Source organism: Macrotis lagotis, chromosome 1 (assembly GCF_037893015.1).
Source record: "Macrotis lagotis isolate mMagLag1 chromosome 1, bilby.v1.9.chrom.fasta, whole genome shotgun sequence".
NCBI classification, from domain to species: Eukaryota; Metazoa; Chordata; class Mammalia; order Peramelemorphia; family Peramelidae; genus Macrotis; species Macrotis lagotis.
Genome location: NC_133658.1, coordinates 831,814,105 through 831,831,436, shown reverse-complemented (window position 1 = coordinate 831,831,436; position 17,332 = coordinate 831,814,105). Strand labels below are relative to the sequence as shown.

At 35.1% G+C, this 17,332-nt stretch overlaps 1 protein-coding gene across 2 annotated transcripts in view; it reads left to right on the top strand.

The window, feature by feature from the left end:
* LOC141508537 (sodium-dependent phosphate transport protein 3-like) overlaps positions 1-17,332 on the top strand; it is a 113,588-nt gene that overhangs the window by 29,186 nt on the left and 67,070 nt on the right. For both annotated transcript variants that reach the window (XM_074217233.1, XM_074217235.1), the window contains exon 2: positions 17,155-17,289. In XM_074217233.1, coding sequence (XP_074073334.1) covers positions 17,187-17,289 — 103 coding nt within the window. In that variant the 5' untranslated portion in view covers positions 17,155-17,186. The remainder of the gene's footprint in view (positions 1-17,154; positions 17,290-17,332) is intronic.

Genomic DNA, 17,332 nt, shown 5'->3' with positions numbered 1-17,332 from the left:
ATTGATGTTTAGTGACACAGAAAATGTTAAAAAACCCCAGCTCTAAATTTTTATACCCAGTTGTAAACTATGTATTTTGATATTATGTAAAGCTAATGCACCACAATATTAAGAAACTGATGAACCCTTATACAGTTGAGAAAAGATCCTTTCTAATGTATTGAAAATTTAATAATGTCTAAAGAAATTACAGATCCTTGTTCACTAGTACAACAGTCAAGGAATTCATGGATGCAGGGAATGAGACAAAATACCCAAGAGAAAATAAATCTTTTAGAATGTTAGTCCTAGAATTTAAATATATACTCTGATGAATTGTCACAGGTTGGATCATATTCCATATCCCTGCCAATATGGAATTAAACACAACATATATGGATGGTACAGTATTCCTAGTGATGTAGACTCCAATTTAAAGAAAAATAGAGGAATATTTGACAGTTTTGTAATATTCTCTTTTGATAATACTATGTGACTATAACATGAACAGATAAGTAAATACAAAGTAATTTTTAAAAAGAGAGAAGAATTAGGTAACTTGAAAGATAGCAAAAATAATGCTTTCTACACATCTCTTTACACATTTCTGAAGGAAGAAATTATGTTCTAGAATTTACAGTTGATTCAGCATTCTAAATAAGAAAATTGAAACCCCTCTCTCAGCCCCAAGATAAGAACCTCATAAACACTAATAAAAAATGAATATTTCAATTTCCCATTCAGTGCTCCACCCACACAAAATTCCCTGAACCTACTGCAATAAATTCATGCCAATTCTTTACTGTAGTGACCCTATCACTGTGTTCTAACTGAACATTCTTTGTTCAGCAAGCAGCTGAGACAACCAGGTGAATATCGAGTTAAAATTGGAGTCAGGAAGACTTGAGTAACTCAAAGGTGAATTGTCTGAGAGGAAGGGCTGTATTGACAATTAGTAAAGTTGATAGCTTAGGGAATATCCTGTTGTTGCCTTCTGTCTGCAGATATTAAATGCTGGTGGTGTTTGCCTGGTGCACTGTCATGCTGCCCCATTAATACAGGAGGAAGCAAAACCAATTTAAGCCCAAGAGACTCCCGCAGCAGCCAGACCATCTCCAATAGTTCTGTTTCCCCTCCAATCAGACTATGGAGTAGAATGATTCTGGTAAAGGCAAGTGAGAAGGCACAGCATACCCCTCACTATTATAAACATAATTGTGCCACTCATGCCTCCAGTCACTTGGTTGGTTGATGTGGTCCCCCTTAATATCAAACGACTTACAGAACTTCTTGCAATTCTACTATTAGTAGCAGAGTTCTAGTATTGCCTCAGATACTTCTTGGCTATGTGAAGCTGGGCAAATCACTTAATCTGTTGGAGACAATAATAGCATCTTATCTCATGGAGTTGTTGTATTAACCCAATGAGAAAATATTCGGAAAGCACTTTACCAAGATTCAAGTGTTATATAAATGCTATTATTATCAATCAACAAGTATTTATTTAAAGCACACCATATGCAGGGCATTATGCTTTGCTCTGAGGATAGAAGTGCAATGAATGAAATGATTCATTACCCCCAATAAGCTGAAATTCTAAGGATAAAGGAGGGTCCATAACATTATACAACTGTAACTGCTATTGACTCCAATCTGGGTGTAGTGGCTCATGTACCAAGGCAAATAAAACTAGGGACTGAACATTAACTACTTTTAGTAACTTGAGGGATTCACATTAGGATTTTAAGTTCCTTACTTCCCTGCTTCTCATTCCTATGTCCCTCTTTATTAGCTAATTAGTTAATTTAGATTATTTCAAATATTAATACTAGACTATATCAAAGAGCCATTTTATAGTGAACTCATGAAAGGTAGGTGCTCACATGATGGTCAGAAGGAGAGCTACAAGGAAATCCTCCAGATCTTTCTGAAGAATTTTGAAATCAATTTGCATGACATGAGCAACATCAGCAAAGGATTTCCCAGAATGACATACCAACGACAAACAAGGTACTGTGTTTTATAGGCAAAGCAGAATTGCAGTAGCTCAAAAGAAACATGAGATGTACAGATTTAGAGATATCTCCATTCCAGATGTACCTATGGATTATTTGTACCTTATCTATGATAGAGCTTCACAAGCTTCTATTACTCTGATCAGCCTCAATTAGACAATTAGACTTGACCCGAATTTAGTGATTACATTTTGATCTTTTTTTTTAAAATAAAAGACAGCAACCAACTAGATAATTTATAACCTCCTATCATTTTATTGTTCCTGTATGTATCAACAATATCCAATTAGTATTAAACTGGCACAGTGGATAGAGCACTGGTCCTGGAATCAGAATCAGGAGGACCTGAGTTCAAAAACAGCTTCAGACACTTAATAGTTACCTAGGTGTGTGTCCTTGGGCAAGTCACATAACCCCCATTCTTTACAAAAACTAAAAAAAGAAGAAATATCAGGAAAGAGGATATAAAGTCATACCTACTTGCAGATGACATTTAGAACATTATTTAGACAAATCTCTGAAAATCAGCAAGGGAATTAAAAACAATCAATGGTTTGACTAAAAATACTTATTGTCCAGTTCTTCTCAAACATTTCCCCATTTTGGGTTTTCTTGACAGAGAGATGTAGGAGGGATATGCCATTTCATTCTCCATTATCATTTTACAGTTGAGAAAACTCAAACAAACAAGGTTAAGTGATAGCTTACAATTAGTAAGTGTCTGAGGCAAGATTTGAACTCAGTAGAAGATTCTTCCTGAATCCAGCTCCAGTACTTCATCCATTGCATCACAAAAAATCATTTTGACATAGTAATTAATAAAAAAGGACAAAATGACAGAAAGAGAAATTGCATTCTAAACCACTATAAAATACCTAAAAGAAGTAGGAAAGTCAATAAGCATATTTTAAGGATTTTCTATGTGACAGGAACTTTGATAAATACCAGGGCTACAAATAAAATGAAAAAGGAAAGACATTCCCACTCCTCACAGAGCTTATAATCTAATAGGGAAAGACATGTGATGAAAGATAGCTGAAATGTTTTGTCCTTTGTCATTAGAAGAGCATGACATCAGGGAGGTGATGCCATGAGAAGCACATGAATTGGATTTTGTTGAGGGGTGCTGTGCTAAGTCAGTAGTCACACTTTCTCCTCTAGAGTCATCTGGGCCCAGTGGTCAGATATAAATGAGGATGACTGGAGATGGCTCTGGATGCAAGGAAATCAGGGTTAAGTGACTTGCCCAAGGTCACACAGCTAGTAAGAGTCAAAGTGTCTGAAGCTGGATTAGAACTCCTTTCATCTTGACTCTAAGGCCAATGCTCTATTCACTTGATTTGTGCTTATCTGGTACAGCACTTTTAGAAACACAAGAATAGAATGTGTACTCTGCTGCTTAGTGCCAAATTCCTCTTGCCTCCTTTATCTGATGCCATTCTTGGTGGTAAAGTTCATGTCTAACTAGTGGTGAAGAACTTAAGTGCCAAAGTGTCTTTCATATCTCAAATATTCAATTATAATAGGGATTCCTTAATCTGGCTGTAATAGTTTCTAATGAGTTTCTCACCTTTTCAAATGATAAGAAAATTAATTTTCTTAGTTGCCATTTGTAGGCAATCAGAGATGCCTGGAAAAAACTAGTGCAAGCAAAAACTTAACTCAGCCAAGTTTCTTATTTCTTCTAGCCTCATGTATCCTTTTGCCTCTGCTCAGACCACTCTTACCACTTTTCTGCTGTGTTCTTCCTCTCTTCTTTTGTTTAAATATTTTTATTTAAAATAATCTTTGTTTCAATACTAAATTTTTTATTTAATAATTCCATCAGAATTCCACATTAAAATGACATTTAATATCCCTTCATCCTATAAGTTTTACCTTCTCCGCCCGCTAAGTTCTGTTTCTCTTTTTTTTTTTAATTTCTTCAGTCCTCTCACTTGGACCTACAGAGGTGATGGAGTCAAAAGACCACTGAGTACTGAATGTGAAAATCTGATTTCAAATACTGGTTTTATAGTTTACTGGCTGTGTGATCTAGAGTAAGTGACTTAAATTCTCTATGACTCAGTTTTCAACTCTACAAAATACAGATCAGAGCTTTGAATAGTCCACCACTGAGCATTATTCAGAACCTTTAAGAAAACTTTTTATATTAAAGGCTTTGAAAAATTAAATATAACAAATAAAATTTCAGGTCTGTTATTATCCTCTGCTTACAACATGTAGATTCAATCAGAAATCAAGAAAATGTTAAATATTTCATTGGAAAAAATTACTGATCTAGAAAATTATTGAACAACCTGAAAGCCATGACCAAGACAGAGCCTAGGCATCAGGGAAAACTGCCCTGATATTCTAGAATCAGAGGGTAAAATAGAAATTGAAAGAATTCACTGTTGATAACTTGAAAGTGGTCTCCAAATAAAATCTCCCAGAAATATTGCAGTCAAATTCCAGAACTCCCAGTCATGGAGAAAATATTGCTAACAGTCAGAAAGAAACAATTCAAGTATCATCAAGTCTCAGTCAGGGCAATACAAGATTTAGCAACGTCTACAACAAAGGATCAAATAGCTTGGAACATGAGTTTCTGGAGGGCAAAAAAGCTAGGATTACAGTCAAGAATTACAAGCAGAGTATATTCCTTCAGTGATTATACTTTCAGGCATTCTGGATGAAAAGATCAGAGTTCATTGGAAAATTTGACTTTCAAAAATAAGACTCAAGAGGAAGTCAAAAAAAGTAAGCAGAAAAGGAAAATTAAAAGAGATTTAATAAGGTTAAACTGTTTGCATTCCAACATGGGAAGATGATTCTGGTAACATACAAGAACTTCTTCATTATTAGGACAGTTATAAGGAAGATATGGAGAGTTAGGACACAGGAGTGAGTTGAATATGAAGGAATGATATCCAATAAAATAAATTAAATCATGAGAGAGGAATATGCTGGGAGAAAAGGAAAGGAAAGAGGGGGGTCATAGAAGGAAGGAAATATTGGGGAAGGAGGTAGTCAGAAGTCTCACATTTTTTATATTTCATTTAATTTCATTTTTCCCTGTTTACATGCAAAATTAAGTTTCAATATTCATTTTTAAAACTTTGAATTATGAATCTTCTCCCTTCCACTCCAATCCCTCTCATTGAGAAATTAAATTATTTGATATGTTTAAAATATGTAGTCATGAAAATCATTACCAAAATAGTCATGACATAAAAGTAATCATAACCAGGTAGCTAGGTGGTGCAGTGCATAGAACACAGGCCTTGAAGTCAGAGGACCTGAGTTCAAATCCAGCCTCAGACACTTAATTATCTAACTGTGTGACCTTGGGTAAGTCACTTAACCCCATTGCCTTGCAAAAATAAAATCAAAATAGAATGAAACATAACCTCCTTCAAGCCCAAAAAACGAAACTTCAAGAAAAATAAAGTTAAAAAAGTATGCTTCAATCTGTATCCAAACACCATCAACTCTGTCTTTCAGATGGATAGTATTCTTTATCATACACAGCATTGTTGCAACAATGTAAGTCCTTCACAGCTGATCATCCTAAAATATTGCTATTAATATGTATATAGTACATTTTCCATTGCATCTGCTCATGCAAGACTGTTTTTTGATTTTTCTTTTTTACTGAGAATATCTTGTCCATCATTTTTTATAATATAATAGCATTTCAGATCAATCATACAGCATGATTTTTTTCAGTCATTTTGCAACCAATAGATATCTCTTCAATTTCTAGTTTCTTATCAACAGAAAATAGCTTCTATGAATATTCTTATAAATATAGGTCCTTTTCCTTCCTATTTTGGAATATAGACCTATTTTGGAATTCCTATTTAATCTGGAATATAGACCTGGTATTGTCATTGTTAGGTGAAAAAGTAGGCAGGGTTCTATAGCCCTTTGAACATAGTTAGAAATTGCTCTACAAAATTGTTCAATCTTTTCCTAGCTTCACCAACAGCACATTAATGTCTCATTTTTCCTACATCCCCTCCAACATTTGTCATTTTCTCTTTCTGTCCTATTAGATAATCCAATAGTTATAAGGTGGTACTTCAGAATTGTTTTAATTTGCATTTCACAAATTAATAGTAAATCAGGACATTTAAAAAATGATTTAAAGAGATATCATTGGGGTGGCTAGGTGGCACAGTGGATAAAGCACTGGCCCTGGACTCAGGAGTACCTGGGTTCAAATCTGGTCTCAGACACTTAATAATTATCTAGCTGTGTGGCCTTGGGCAAGCCACTTAACCCCATTTGCCTTGGAAAAAAACCTAAAGAGAGAGAGAGAGAGAGAGAGAGAGAGAGAGAGGGAGAGAGATCATTGATATCTTCATCTGAAAACTGTTCATATGATTTGATCAATTAGGGAATGGGTCTTATTTTTTCTAAATTTGACTCAGTTCTCTATGTTTGAGAAAGAAAGTCTTTATCAAACTTGTTTTAATATTTTTCCCCATGGTTGCTATTCCTCCCATTGGAATTTAATCTATTTTCTCTCTCCTTTCACCCTGTCTCTCCTAAAAAGTGTTTTGCATCTGAATATCCTCTCCCTTCTATCATCTATCCCCCATCCCTTTTCTCCCATACCTTTCCTCTCTGAAATCCTCTCTCTCTCCTGGAAAAGATAGATTTCAATGCCCAATTGAATGTGTCTTCCTTCTCTGAGTCACATTCAGATGAGAGTAAGGCTCACTTCCTGTCAAACCCCCCCCCCCTTCCACTCCACTGCAAAAGCTTTTTCTTGCTTCTTTTATGTGAAATAACTAAACTCATTCTACCTCTCCCTTTCTTTGTCCCAGTACATTCCTCTCTCATTCATTGACTCTTTTTAATTTAATATTCCTTCAAATGAAATTCCCACCAGTGACTTGTCTATTTGCACTCCTTTTAACTACCCTAATAAATGAGAAAGTGTATTTGAGCTATTTGTATCATCTTCCCATGTAGGAATACAAGTAGGTAAACATCATTAAGTCCCTTGTAATTTGCCTTTCTTGTTTACTTCTTTTATGCTTTACTTTGAAGATCACATTTTTCTATTCAGCTCTTTTCATTTCATCAGGAAAATCTGAAAATTCCCTAAATATCCATCTTTTTTCCTGAAAGAATATATTCCATTGGGACTTCTGGCTAAGATGGCAGAGAGAAGATAGGCACTGTGATAGGTGCTCTCTCTCTCTCTCCCCCTCAGAAATAATGTGAGAGAAACCTCTTAATAGAAATTCAATCAACAAAACCCAGAAAGAGAAGCTAGGAGAAGAACGTCTACCAAAAAAGGTCTGTCTCAGGGGACCATGGGAAACAGGGAGACAAGAGCAGAGGATCAGCACTGGTGATGGCAGCTGGAGGAGGTCAGGGGGTCAGCCTCAGCTGTGGAGACTACAGTGAGTGGCAGGTGCTAGATCCAGCTTTAGCTTCAAAGTCTTTGGCCAGGGGGAGAAGAGTTACAGGAGAATGAGTTCCAACACAGAGTCTCAGAGCACACCTGGAGAACAACTAGTTAGGTCATCCACCTGAGCTCCATACTTTGGTGGAAGTGTTTGCCCAGAACAAACAATAAACAACCCCACCCCAACCCCCTCAGGGCAGCAGAGCTCATTCCACAGAAAGAGATGAACTCCCTCCCCCCAGGTCCCAGCCCAGTGTTGAAGGTCAACTCAGACCCTGCTGCTGAGGACCTCACTCCAGAGAAAGCAACCCGCTCCTGCTACTGGCTGGCTCTTGGAATTACTAAGCCAAGTGAACAAAGCCTCTAGGATCCTCAAAAGCAAACCTCTGAGAGCCAGCTCCCCACCACCAACACAAGATGAAAAAAAAGGCCAAAGAAAAGGGGAGCCCATGGAGAAATACTTAGAAGAAACAGATTCTAACTCAGAGAGATCTAGCACTGCTGAGGAGAATATGAACTGGTCTCCAGACCAAATAGATTCTTTAAAGAAATCAGGAAGTAGGGGCGGCTAGGTGGCACAATGGATAGAGCACCCGCCCTGGAGTCAGGAATACCTGGGTTCAAATCCGGTCTCAGACACTTAATAATTACCTAGCTGTGTGGCCTTGGGCAAGCCACTTAACCCCATTTGCCTTGCAAAAAAAAAAACCTAAAAAAAACAAAGAAATCAGGAAGGAGTTTAAAATCAACAAGAAAAATTGAGAAAAGAAACTCAAGAAAAAGTAACATGTTGCAAAAGAAAATTAACATCTTGCACAAGCAAACAAATCCTTGGAAAAAAACAATTGGACAAATACAAAATGAGAATAAGTCTCTCAGATATTCAATTGGGCAAATACAAAAAGAAAATGATTCTCTCAAATACTCAATTGGGCAAATGCAAAAAGAAAATGATTCTCTCAAAACATCAATTGGGCAAATGCAAAAAAGAAATGATTTTCTCAAAACTACATTTGGGCAAATAGAAAAGTCATTTAAAAATAGAATGGACCAACTGAAAAAGGAGTTGCAAAAGATAAATGAAGAAAAATCTTCACCACTAAAAAAAAATGGAATCAGAGGAACTATTGACTTCATGAGACAACAAGATTGTGTTAACAAAACCAAAAGATTGAAAAAAATAGAAAAAAATAGAAAATACCTCATCAGCAAAACCACTGGCCTCAAGAACCAATTGAGAAGGGAGAATCTGAGAATTATTGGATTTCCTGAGAATATTGAAGAGAAAAAAAGCCTGGACTTAATATTACAGGATTTAGTGATGGAAAATTGCTCTGATATCATGGAACCAGAGGGCGAAATAGTTATTGAAAGAATACATTGATCCCCTCCAGAAAGAGATCCCAAAATGAAAACACCAAGGAATGTTGTGGCCAAATTCCAGGACTATCTGATAAAAGAAATAAATCCTGCAAGCAGCCATAAAGAAAAAATTTAAATACCAAGGAGTCACAGTAAAGATTACACAAGGCCTAGCCACAGGAACATTAAGGGATTGAAGGGCCTGGAATGAGATATTCCAAAGAGCAAGGGAGCTTGGAATGCAGCCAAGAATCCACTACCCAGCACAGCTGAGCCTTCTCTTCCAGGGAAAAAAGATGGACATTTAATGAAATGGGAGACTTTCAAGATTTCATGATGAAAAGATCAGAGCTAAATAGAAAATTTGCATATCAAACAGGAAGCTCAAGAGATACAGGAAAAGGTAAAAAAACTGATATCCAATAAGATGAAAATGGCTATATACTCACTTGGGAGAAAGAGTCTCATAACTCTTGAGAATTGTAACTCTATTAGAGAGAATATACAGAGCCAGAAGTGATGGACACTCATAATTTTCTGTGACTCAGATAGAATGTTTTAAAAACTATACTTCATTAAAAAGGGAGGCAATAAGGAGAAAGGATGTTAGAGGGAGACTGAATAGGGTAAATCTCATTACATTAAGAGATACAAAAAACCTATTATTATTGAGGGGAAGAAGGGAGGAGGTGAGAACCACCTGAATCTTCATCTCATAAGATTTGGGTTAAAGTTAACTCAGACACACTTAATCAAGTTTAGAAACTTATCTTACCTTTCAAACATTACAAGGGGAAAAGGGGAGGAGAGGACAGGAGAGGAAGATAAAAGGGTCAATGACAAAATGAAGGCAAGAAGGTGAAAAGGGAAAGGGGAAAAAAGGGGAGGGGGGTTGATTGATATAAGAGTGCAAACACACTAAAGGTGGTAGTATTCAGAAACAAAACAATAGGGAATATGGATAAAGGGAATAGGGGGAAAAATACAAACAGAAGGAAGACAGCATAGAGGACAATTAAGAGTTACTAATTATAACTTTGAATGTGAATGGGTTGAACTCTCCCTTAAAAAATAAGCAAATAGCAGAGTGGATTACAGAATCCTACAATATGCTGCTTTCAAGAACCTCCTTTGAAGCAGAGAGATAAATATAGAGTAAAGTTAAAAGGATGGAGCAAAATATATTTTACTTCAACAAAGCAGGGGTTGCAATCCTTATCTCAGACAAAGCAGCTGTAAAAATAGATAGACTTAAAAGAGATAAGAAAGGAAACTATATACTACTAAAAGGTACCATAGACAACAAAGTAATTTCAAGACTAAATACATATGCACCCAATGGCACAGCATTCAAATGCTTAGAGGAGAAGTTGAAAAACTACAGAAAGACATAGACAGCAAACCTTCTACTAGTGGGAAACCTCAACCTCCTGCTCTAAGATTTACATAAATCGAATCATAAAATGAACAAGAAGGAAATTAAGGAGGTAAATCATTTGTTAGAAAACCTAGATATGATAGACCTATGGAGGAAATTGAAATGGGGATAGAAAAGAATATACTTTTTTCTCTGCAGTACATGGCACTTACAGAAAAAAATTAAACATGTACTAGGGCATAAAAACCTAATGATCAATTGCAGAAAAACAGAAATAGTGAATGCACCTTTCTCAGATCATAATGAAATAAAAATCACATGCAATACTGGGCCAGGGAGATATAGACCCAAAACTAATTGGAAACTAAATGACCTCATTTTAAAGAATGAGTGGATCAAGCAACAAATTACAGAAAGAACTAATTATTTCATCCTAGATAATGACAATAATGATACAACATACCAAAACCTATGGGGTACACTCAAGGCTACTGTCAGGGGATATATTATATCTTTAAATGCCAACTAGAGAAAGAAGAAATCAATGAATTAAATATACAACTAAAGAAATTAGAGAAAGAACAAATTAAAAACCCCCAATTAAATTCCAAATTAGAAATTCTAAAAATTAAAGGAGAAATTAATAAAATTGAAAGCAAGAAAACTATTGAACTAATAAATAAAATCAAGAGCTGGTTTTATTTTTAAAAACCCAATAAAATTGATAGACCTATGGTCAATTTGATTAAAAAAAAGAAAGAAGAAAAATCAAATTTCTAGTATCATAAATGCAAAAGGTGAACTCACCAACAATGAGGAAGATTTTCAAGTAATAATTCATAATTATTTTGCCCAACTCTATACCAATAAATTTGACAATCTAAATGAAATAGATGAATATTTACAAAAATATAAATTGCCCAGATCAAATGAAGAGGAGATTAAATACCTAAATAATCCTATCTCAGAAAAAGAAATCCAACAAGCCATTATTGAACTCCCTCAGAAAAAATCTCCAGGGCCAGATGGATTTACAAGGGAATTCTATCAAACATTTAAGGAATAATTGGTTCCAATTCTATATAAACTCTGTGGAAAAATAGGTGAAGAACTCTGCCTTACTCTTTCTCTGTTACCAATATGGTGCTGATACCTAAACCAGGAAGAGTTAAAACAGAGAAAGAAAATTATAGACCTATCTCCCTGATGAATAGAAATGCAAAATTCTTAAATAAAATCTTAGCAAAACAATTACAAGAAGTTATCACTAGGATAATACATTGTGATCAAGTATAATCTATCCCAGGAATGCAAGGTTGGTTCAATATTAGGAAAATTATTAGTTATATTAATTATATTATATTAATTAATATATTATATAATTATATAATATATATAATATAATATAATAATATAATATATTATATTAATTATATCAATAACAAACCTATCAGAAATCATATGATCATATCAATAGATTCTGAAAAAGCTTTTGATAAAATACAGCACCCATTCCTACTAAAAACACTAGAGAGTGTTTGTTTGTTCCTTAGAATAATAAGCAGTATCTACCTGAAACCATCAACAAGCATTATATGCAATGGGGATAGGCTTGAGGCATTCCCAATAAAATCAGGGTTGAAACAAGGATGCCCATTATGACTGATACTATTCAAAATTGTATTAAAAATGTTAGCCTCAGCAATAAGAGAATAGAAAGAAATTGAAGGAATTATAATAGGGAATGTGGAAACAAAACTCTCACTCTTTGCAGATGACATTATAGTATACCTAGAGAATCCCAAAAAGTACTCTAAAAAACTACTAGAAATAATTAGCAACTTCAGCAAGTAGCAGGATATAAAATAAACTCTCATAAATCCTCAACATTTCTATATATGACTAGCAAGAGACAGCAGAAAGAGCTAGAAAAAGAAATCCCATTCAAAGTAACCTCAGACAAAATAAAATACCTGAGAGTCTACCTGCCAAGGCAGACTCAAAAACTTTTTGAAAACAATTAAAAAATTCTTCTTATGCAAATAAAATCAGATTTAAATACCACATCATGCAAAAAGAGTCAACTCTTCATGGATAGGTCAAGCTAATATAATAAAAATGACAATTCTATCAAAAATACACTATGTGTTTAGCACCCTACCAATCAAAATTCCAAAAAACTATTTTAATGAGTTAGAAAAAAGTTGTAAGCAAATTTATATGGAGAAATAAAAAGTCAAGAATTTCCAGGGATTCAATGAAAAAAGAGTGCAAAAGAAGGTGGCTTAGACTTACCAGATCTGAAATTATATTTTAAAGCATTGGTCCTCAAAACTGTCTGGTAGTAGCTAAGAAATAGAGTCATAGATCAGTGGAATAGACTAGGTGCAATAGCAGAAAATGATTATGTAATCTGTTGTTTGATAAGCCCAAAGAGTTGATAAAAACTGTTGGGAAAATTGGAAGTTAGTATCGCAAAAAAATTGGATTAGCACACCCTATACCAAGATAAGATCCAAATGGATACAGGATTTAGACATAAAAGCAATATTATAAGCAAACTAGAAGATCAAGGACTAGTCTACTTGTCAAATCTATGGAAAGGGAAACAGTTTATAACCAAGAATTAGAGCATATGATTCAAAACAAACTAGATAATTCTGACTACATTAAATTAAAAAGCTTTTGCACAGACAAAACCACTACAACCAAGTTCAAAAGAATTGTAGTGAACTGGGAAACAATTTTTTACAACTAGTATTTCTGACAAAAGGACTCATTTCTAACATATACAGAGAAATGAGTCAAATTTTCAAAAAAACAAGCCATTCCCCATTTGAAAACTGGTCAAAGGATATGCAAAGGCAATTTACAGCTGAGGAAATCAAAGCAATCCATAGTCATATGAAAAATTGCTCCAAATCATTACTTGTTAGAGAAATGCAAATTAAAGCATCTCTGAGATATCACCAAACACACCTCTTCGACTGGCCAATATGACCAGAAAGGACAAAGATCAATGTTGGAAGGAATGTGGGAAATCTGGGACACTAATACATTGTTGGTGGAGCTGTGAACTCATCCGACCATTCTGTATAACAATTTGAGATTATGCCCAAAGGGACACAAAAATGTGCATACCCTTTGACCCAGCAATAACACTACTGGGACTATACCCTGAAGAGATGATAAAAAAGAGTTAAAACATCACTTGTACAAAAATATTTATAGCAGCCCTGTTTGTGGTGGAAAAAACTTGGAAATTAAGGGAATGCCCTTCAATTGGGGAATGGCTCAAGAAACTGTGGTATATGTCTGTCATGGAACACTATTGTTCTATTAGAAACCATGAGGGATGGGAATTCAGGGAATCCTGGAAAGATTTGCATGAACTAATGCTGAGCAAGATGAACAGAACCAGAAAATCATTGTACACCCTAACAGCAATATGTGGGTGATTATCAACCCTGATGGACTTGCTTATCCTTCAGTGCAACAACCAGAGACAATTTTGATCTATCTGCAATGGAGAATACCATCTATATCCAGAGGAGGAATTATGGACCTTAAAAAAAGACCAAAGACCGTTACCATCAAATTGGGGGGGGGGGAAGCATTATACTGTTATGTAATTTTACTATCTCATACTTTATTTTTCTTCCTTAAGGATATGATTTCTCTGTCATCATATTCAATTGAGATCAATGTATAACATGGAACCAATGTAAACACTAACAGAATGCCTTCTGTGGGGGTGGGGGAGGGAAGCAAGAATGGGGGGAAAATTGTAAAACTCAAAATAAATAAAATCTTTCTTTAAAAAAAAGAGTATGGGGGTGGCTAGGTGGTACAGTGGGTAGAGCACCGGCCCTGGAGTCAGGAGTACCTGGGTTCAAATCCGGTCTCAGATACTTAGTAATTATCTAGCTGGGTGGCACTGGGCAAGCTGCTTAACCCCATTTGCCTTGCAAAAACCTAAAAAATAAAATAAAATAAAAAAAGGGTATGTTCAGTTTTGCTGGATAGTTGATTTTTTTTTTTTTTTTTTAGTTTTTACAAGGCAATGCGGTTAAGTGGCTTGCCCAAGGGCACACAGCTAGGTAAATATTAAGTGTCTGAGGCCGGATTTGAACTCAGGTGATCCTGACTCCAGGGCCGGTGCTCTATCCACTGCTCCACCTAGCTGCCCCCTGAGTAGTTGATTCTTGATTGTAATCCAAACTCTTTTGACTTCCAGAATATCATATTCCAAGTCCCAAAATCCTGTAATGTAGAAGTTGCTAAATCTTGTCTTATCCTGACTGCAATTTCACAATATTTCTGACTGCTTGCAATATTTTCTCCTTGATGTGGAAGCTCTGAAACTTGACTATAATATTCCTGGCAGGGTTCATTTGGGGATACTTTCAGGTGGTGATGAATGGATTCTATTTAACTCTCTGCTTCTAGGATATCAGGGTAGTTTTCCTTAGTAATTTTCTCGAAAAATCATGTCCAGGTTCTCTCTTGGGAAATGGCTTTCAGTTAGCTCATTAATTTTTAAATTAGAACCTGTTTTTCAGAATCGTTGTTTTTCTAATGAGAAATTTCACATTTTCCTTTAATTTTTCATCCCTTTGGTACTCTTTTACCATTTCTTGATTTCTCATAAAGTCATCAGCTTCCTTTTGTTTTATATATTGCTTCTATATTTCAAGGAAATAATTTCTTTAGTGAGTTTTTGTATCTCCTTTTCCAGAAATTTGACAAATTCTGGTTTTTAAGAAATTCTTCTCCTTATTGACTTTTTTTGGATCTCTTCTCTTTTCTCATTTGTCCTAATCTGGTTATTTTCTTCAGCATTATTTTCTATATTCTTTATTAAGCTGCTGAGTCAATTTTCATGATTTTCACACAATTTCTCTAATTTCTCTTCCCAATTTTTCCTTTACCTCCCTTACTTAATTTTCAAATTTCTTTTGAGCTCTTCCATGGCCTGAAACCAGTTCATATTTTTCTCAGAGGTTTGGGGTGTAGAAGTTTTGAATTTGTTATCTTCTTCAGAGTGTATATTGTGACCTTTCAAAAACAAAAACAAAACAAAAACAAAAAAATCAATAAAAAATACCAAGTTTGCTAATAGTTAGATTTTTTTCCTTCTGTGGCTTGTTCCTTTCCCCATTCTATGGTTTATTTTAACTCTTTGTTAAAGTGGAGTCTGCTTCCAGCATGTAGGACTTACTGCCCAAGTTTTTGAGGTTTTGCAGCTGTTTTCAAACATACTTCTAGGGACCTGCAAGTTTTAAATTCTTCTAAGATCTTATGAGAGCTTATGATTACTTTTCTAGCCCATGTTCTGGTCTGTGGATGGCCACAAGCACTCCTTCCTGCCATGGAATTGTGAGGAGAGATCCTGCTCTACTAGGGCAATGAGCTCTATTGTATTTCTGCTCCTTTGCCTAAGACTGAGTCCCCAGACTGTGAGCTGGATCTTAGAATGGACAAAGCAACAGAGTCCTGCCATGTAATAGCAAAGAGATCTGTGTTGTCTCCTTCTGACTCCCTTTTCATCCCTTGACTGAGAGTCCTGGAAACATTTATGCCACTGATCCAGTTACCTGGCTTCCTGTTCCTGGATGGCTGAGACCAGCTCATTCCAGAAAGATCCATTTGGCTTTGTGCTTCCCTCTCACCCTGTTGCAGCAGACCCATCCCAATGATCTTCCATTTTGTCATGGGTAGGAAAATTGCGTCGCTAAATCTTTTCATGGGTTCAGTCACTCTCAAAATTGGTTAAAGTCAATTTACTTAAAAGTATTTGAAGTTGTGTAGGGGAGAACTTGGGCAAGTCTCTGTCTTTACTCTGCCATCTTGACTCTGCCTCCTTTTTCACACTTTTGAACAGGGTCAGAGTGAAAGGAGAAAATAGAGTACTGGGGGTGAATAGAATGAGGGAAATACAGTTAGTAATAGTAACTATGGAAAAAGTTAAGGAAATTTCTCTTATAATGGACTCATTTCTCAAACATAATGGAATTGACAATTTATAAACATAAAAGTCATTTCCCAGTTGAGAAATGATTAAAAGATATGAAGTTTTCAGATGAAGAAATCAGTTATCTATAATGATATGAAAAGATTCTCTAACTCACTATTGATTGGAGAAAAGCAAATTGAAGCTATTCTGAGGTACTTCCTCATACCTATTAGTTTGGCTAATAATGGTGAAGGAAAAATGACAAATGTTGGACGGGATGTAGAAAAAATGAATCTCTAATGCATTGTTGATGGAATTGTGTACTGATTCAACTATTCTGTAGAGCAATTTGAAATTATGCTCAAAGGGTTTTAATACCTCTTTGAGCAAGCAATACCAGAATTAGGTCTGTATCCCAAATGAGATTTAAAGAAAAGGAAAAGGAAAAGGATTTATGTGTACAAAAATATTTACTGCAGCTCTTTTTAAGTGGCAAAGAATTGGAAATTGAAGGGATGCCTATCAATATAATAATCAACTGGCTGAACAAATTGTGATATTTGATTATGATATTATTGTGCTATAAGAAATGATAAGCAGGATGCTTTTAGAAAAAACCTAGAAAGACTTACTGAACTTAACCAAAGTGAAATGTACTAAGTACAAAATAACAGCAAAAATTGTAAATAACTTAACTCTTCTCAGTAATACAATGATCCAGCACAACTCTGTAGGACTAATGATGAAGAATGAGAATGAACTGATGATTTCTGAATACAGACTGAAGGATTTTTTTACATTATTTTTCTTGAGATTTTTTCTCTATTTTGCCCTGATTTGTTTCAGAGTATGACTGTTATAGAAATGTTTTGCATGACAACACATGCATAACCTATATGCCTACCAAAAGTAATCTAAACTACACATATCAATGAAATAGTGTTCTTAGTAATGTGGACTCTAATTTAGAGAAAAATAGAAGAATATATAACAATATTTGAAAAACTAATTTTTGGTTATTATGTATGCATGATTCTTTGTTTGTTTTGTTTTTCAGGTGAAAACCACCTCTAGAAAAAGAAACTCATAATGATTTCTGCAGAAGATAATAATACTACATCAAAGGAGGGTACTGGTGTAGTGAATATGCAAAGAGATGAGCAAGAACAAAAGACCCATAGAAATAGTAAAGGTAGGAGATATTTAGAAACACTCTTATTATCTCTAGCATGGAT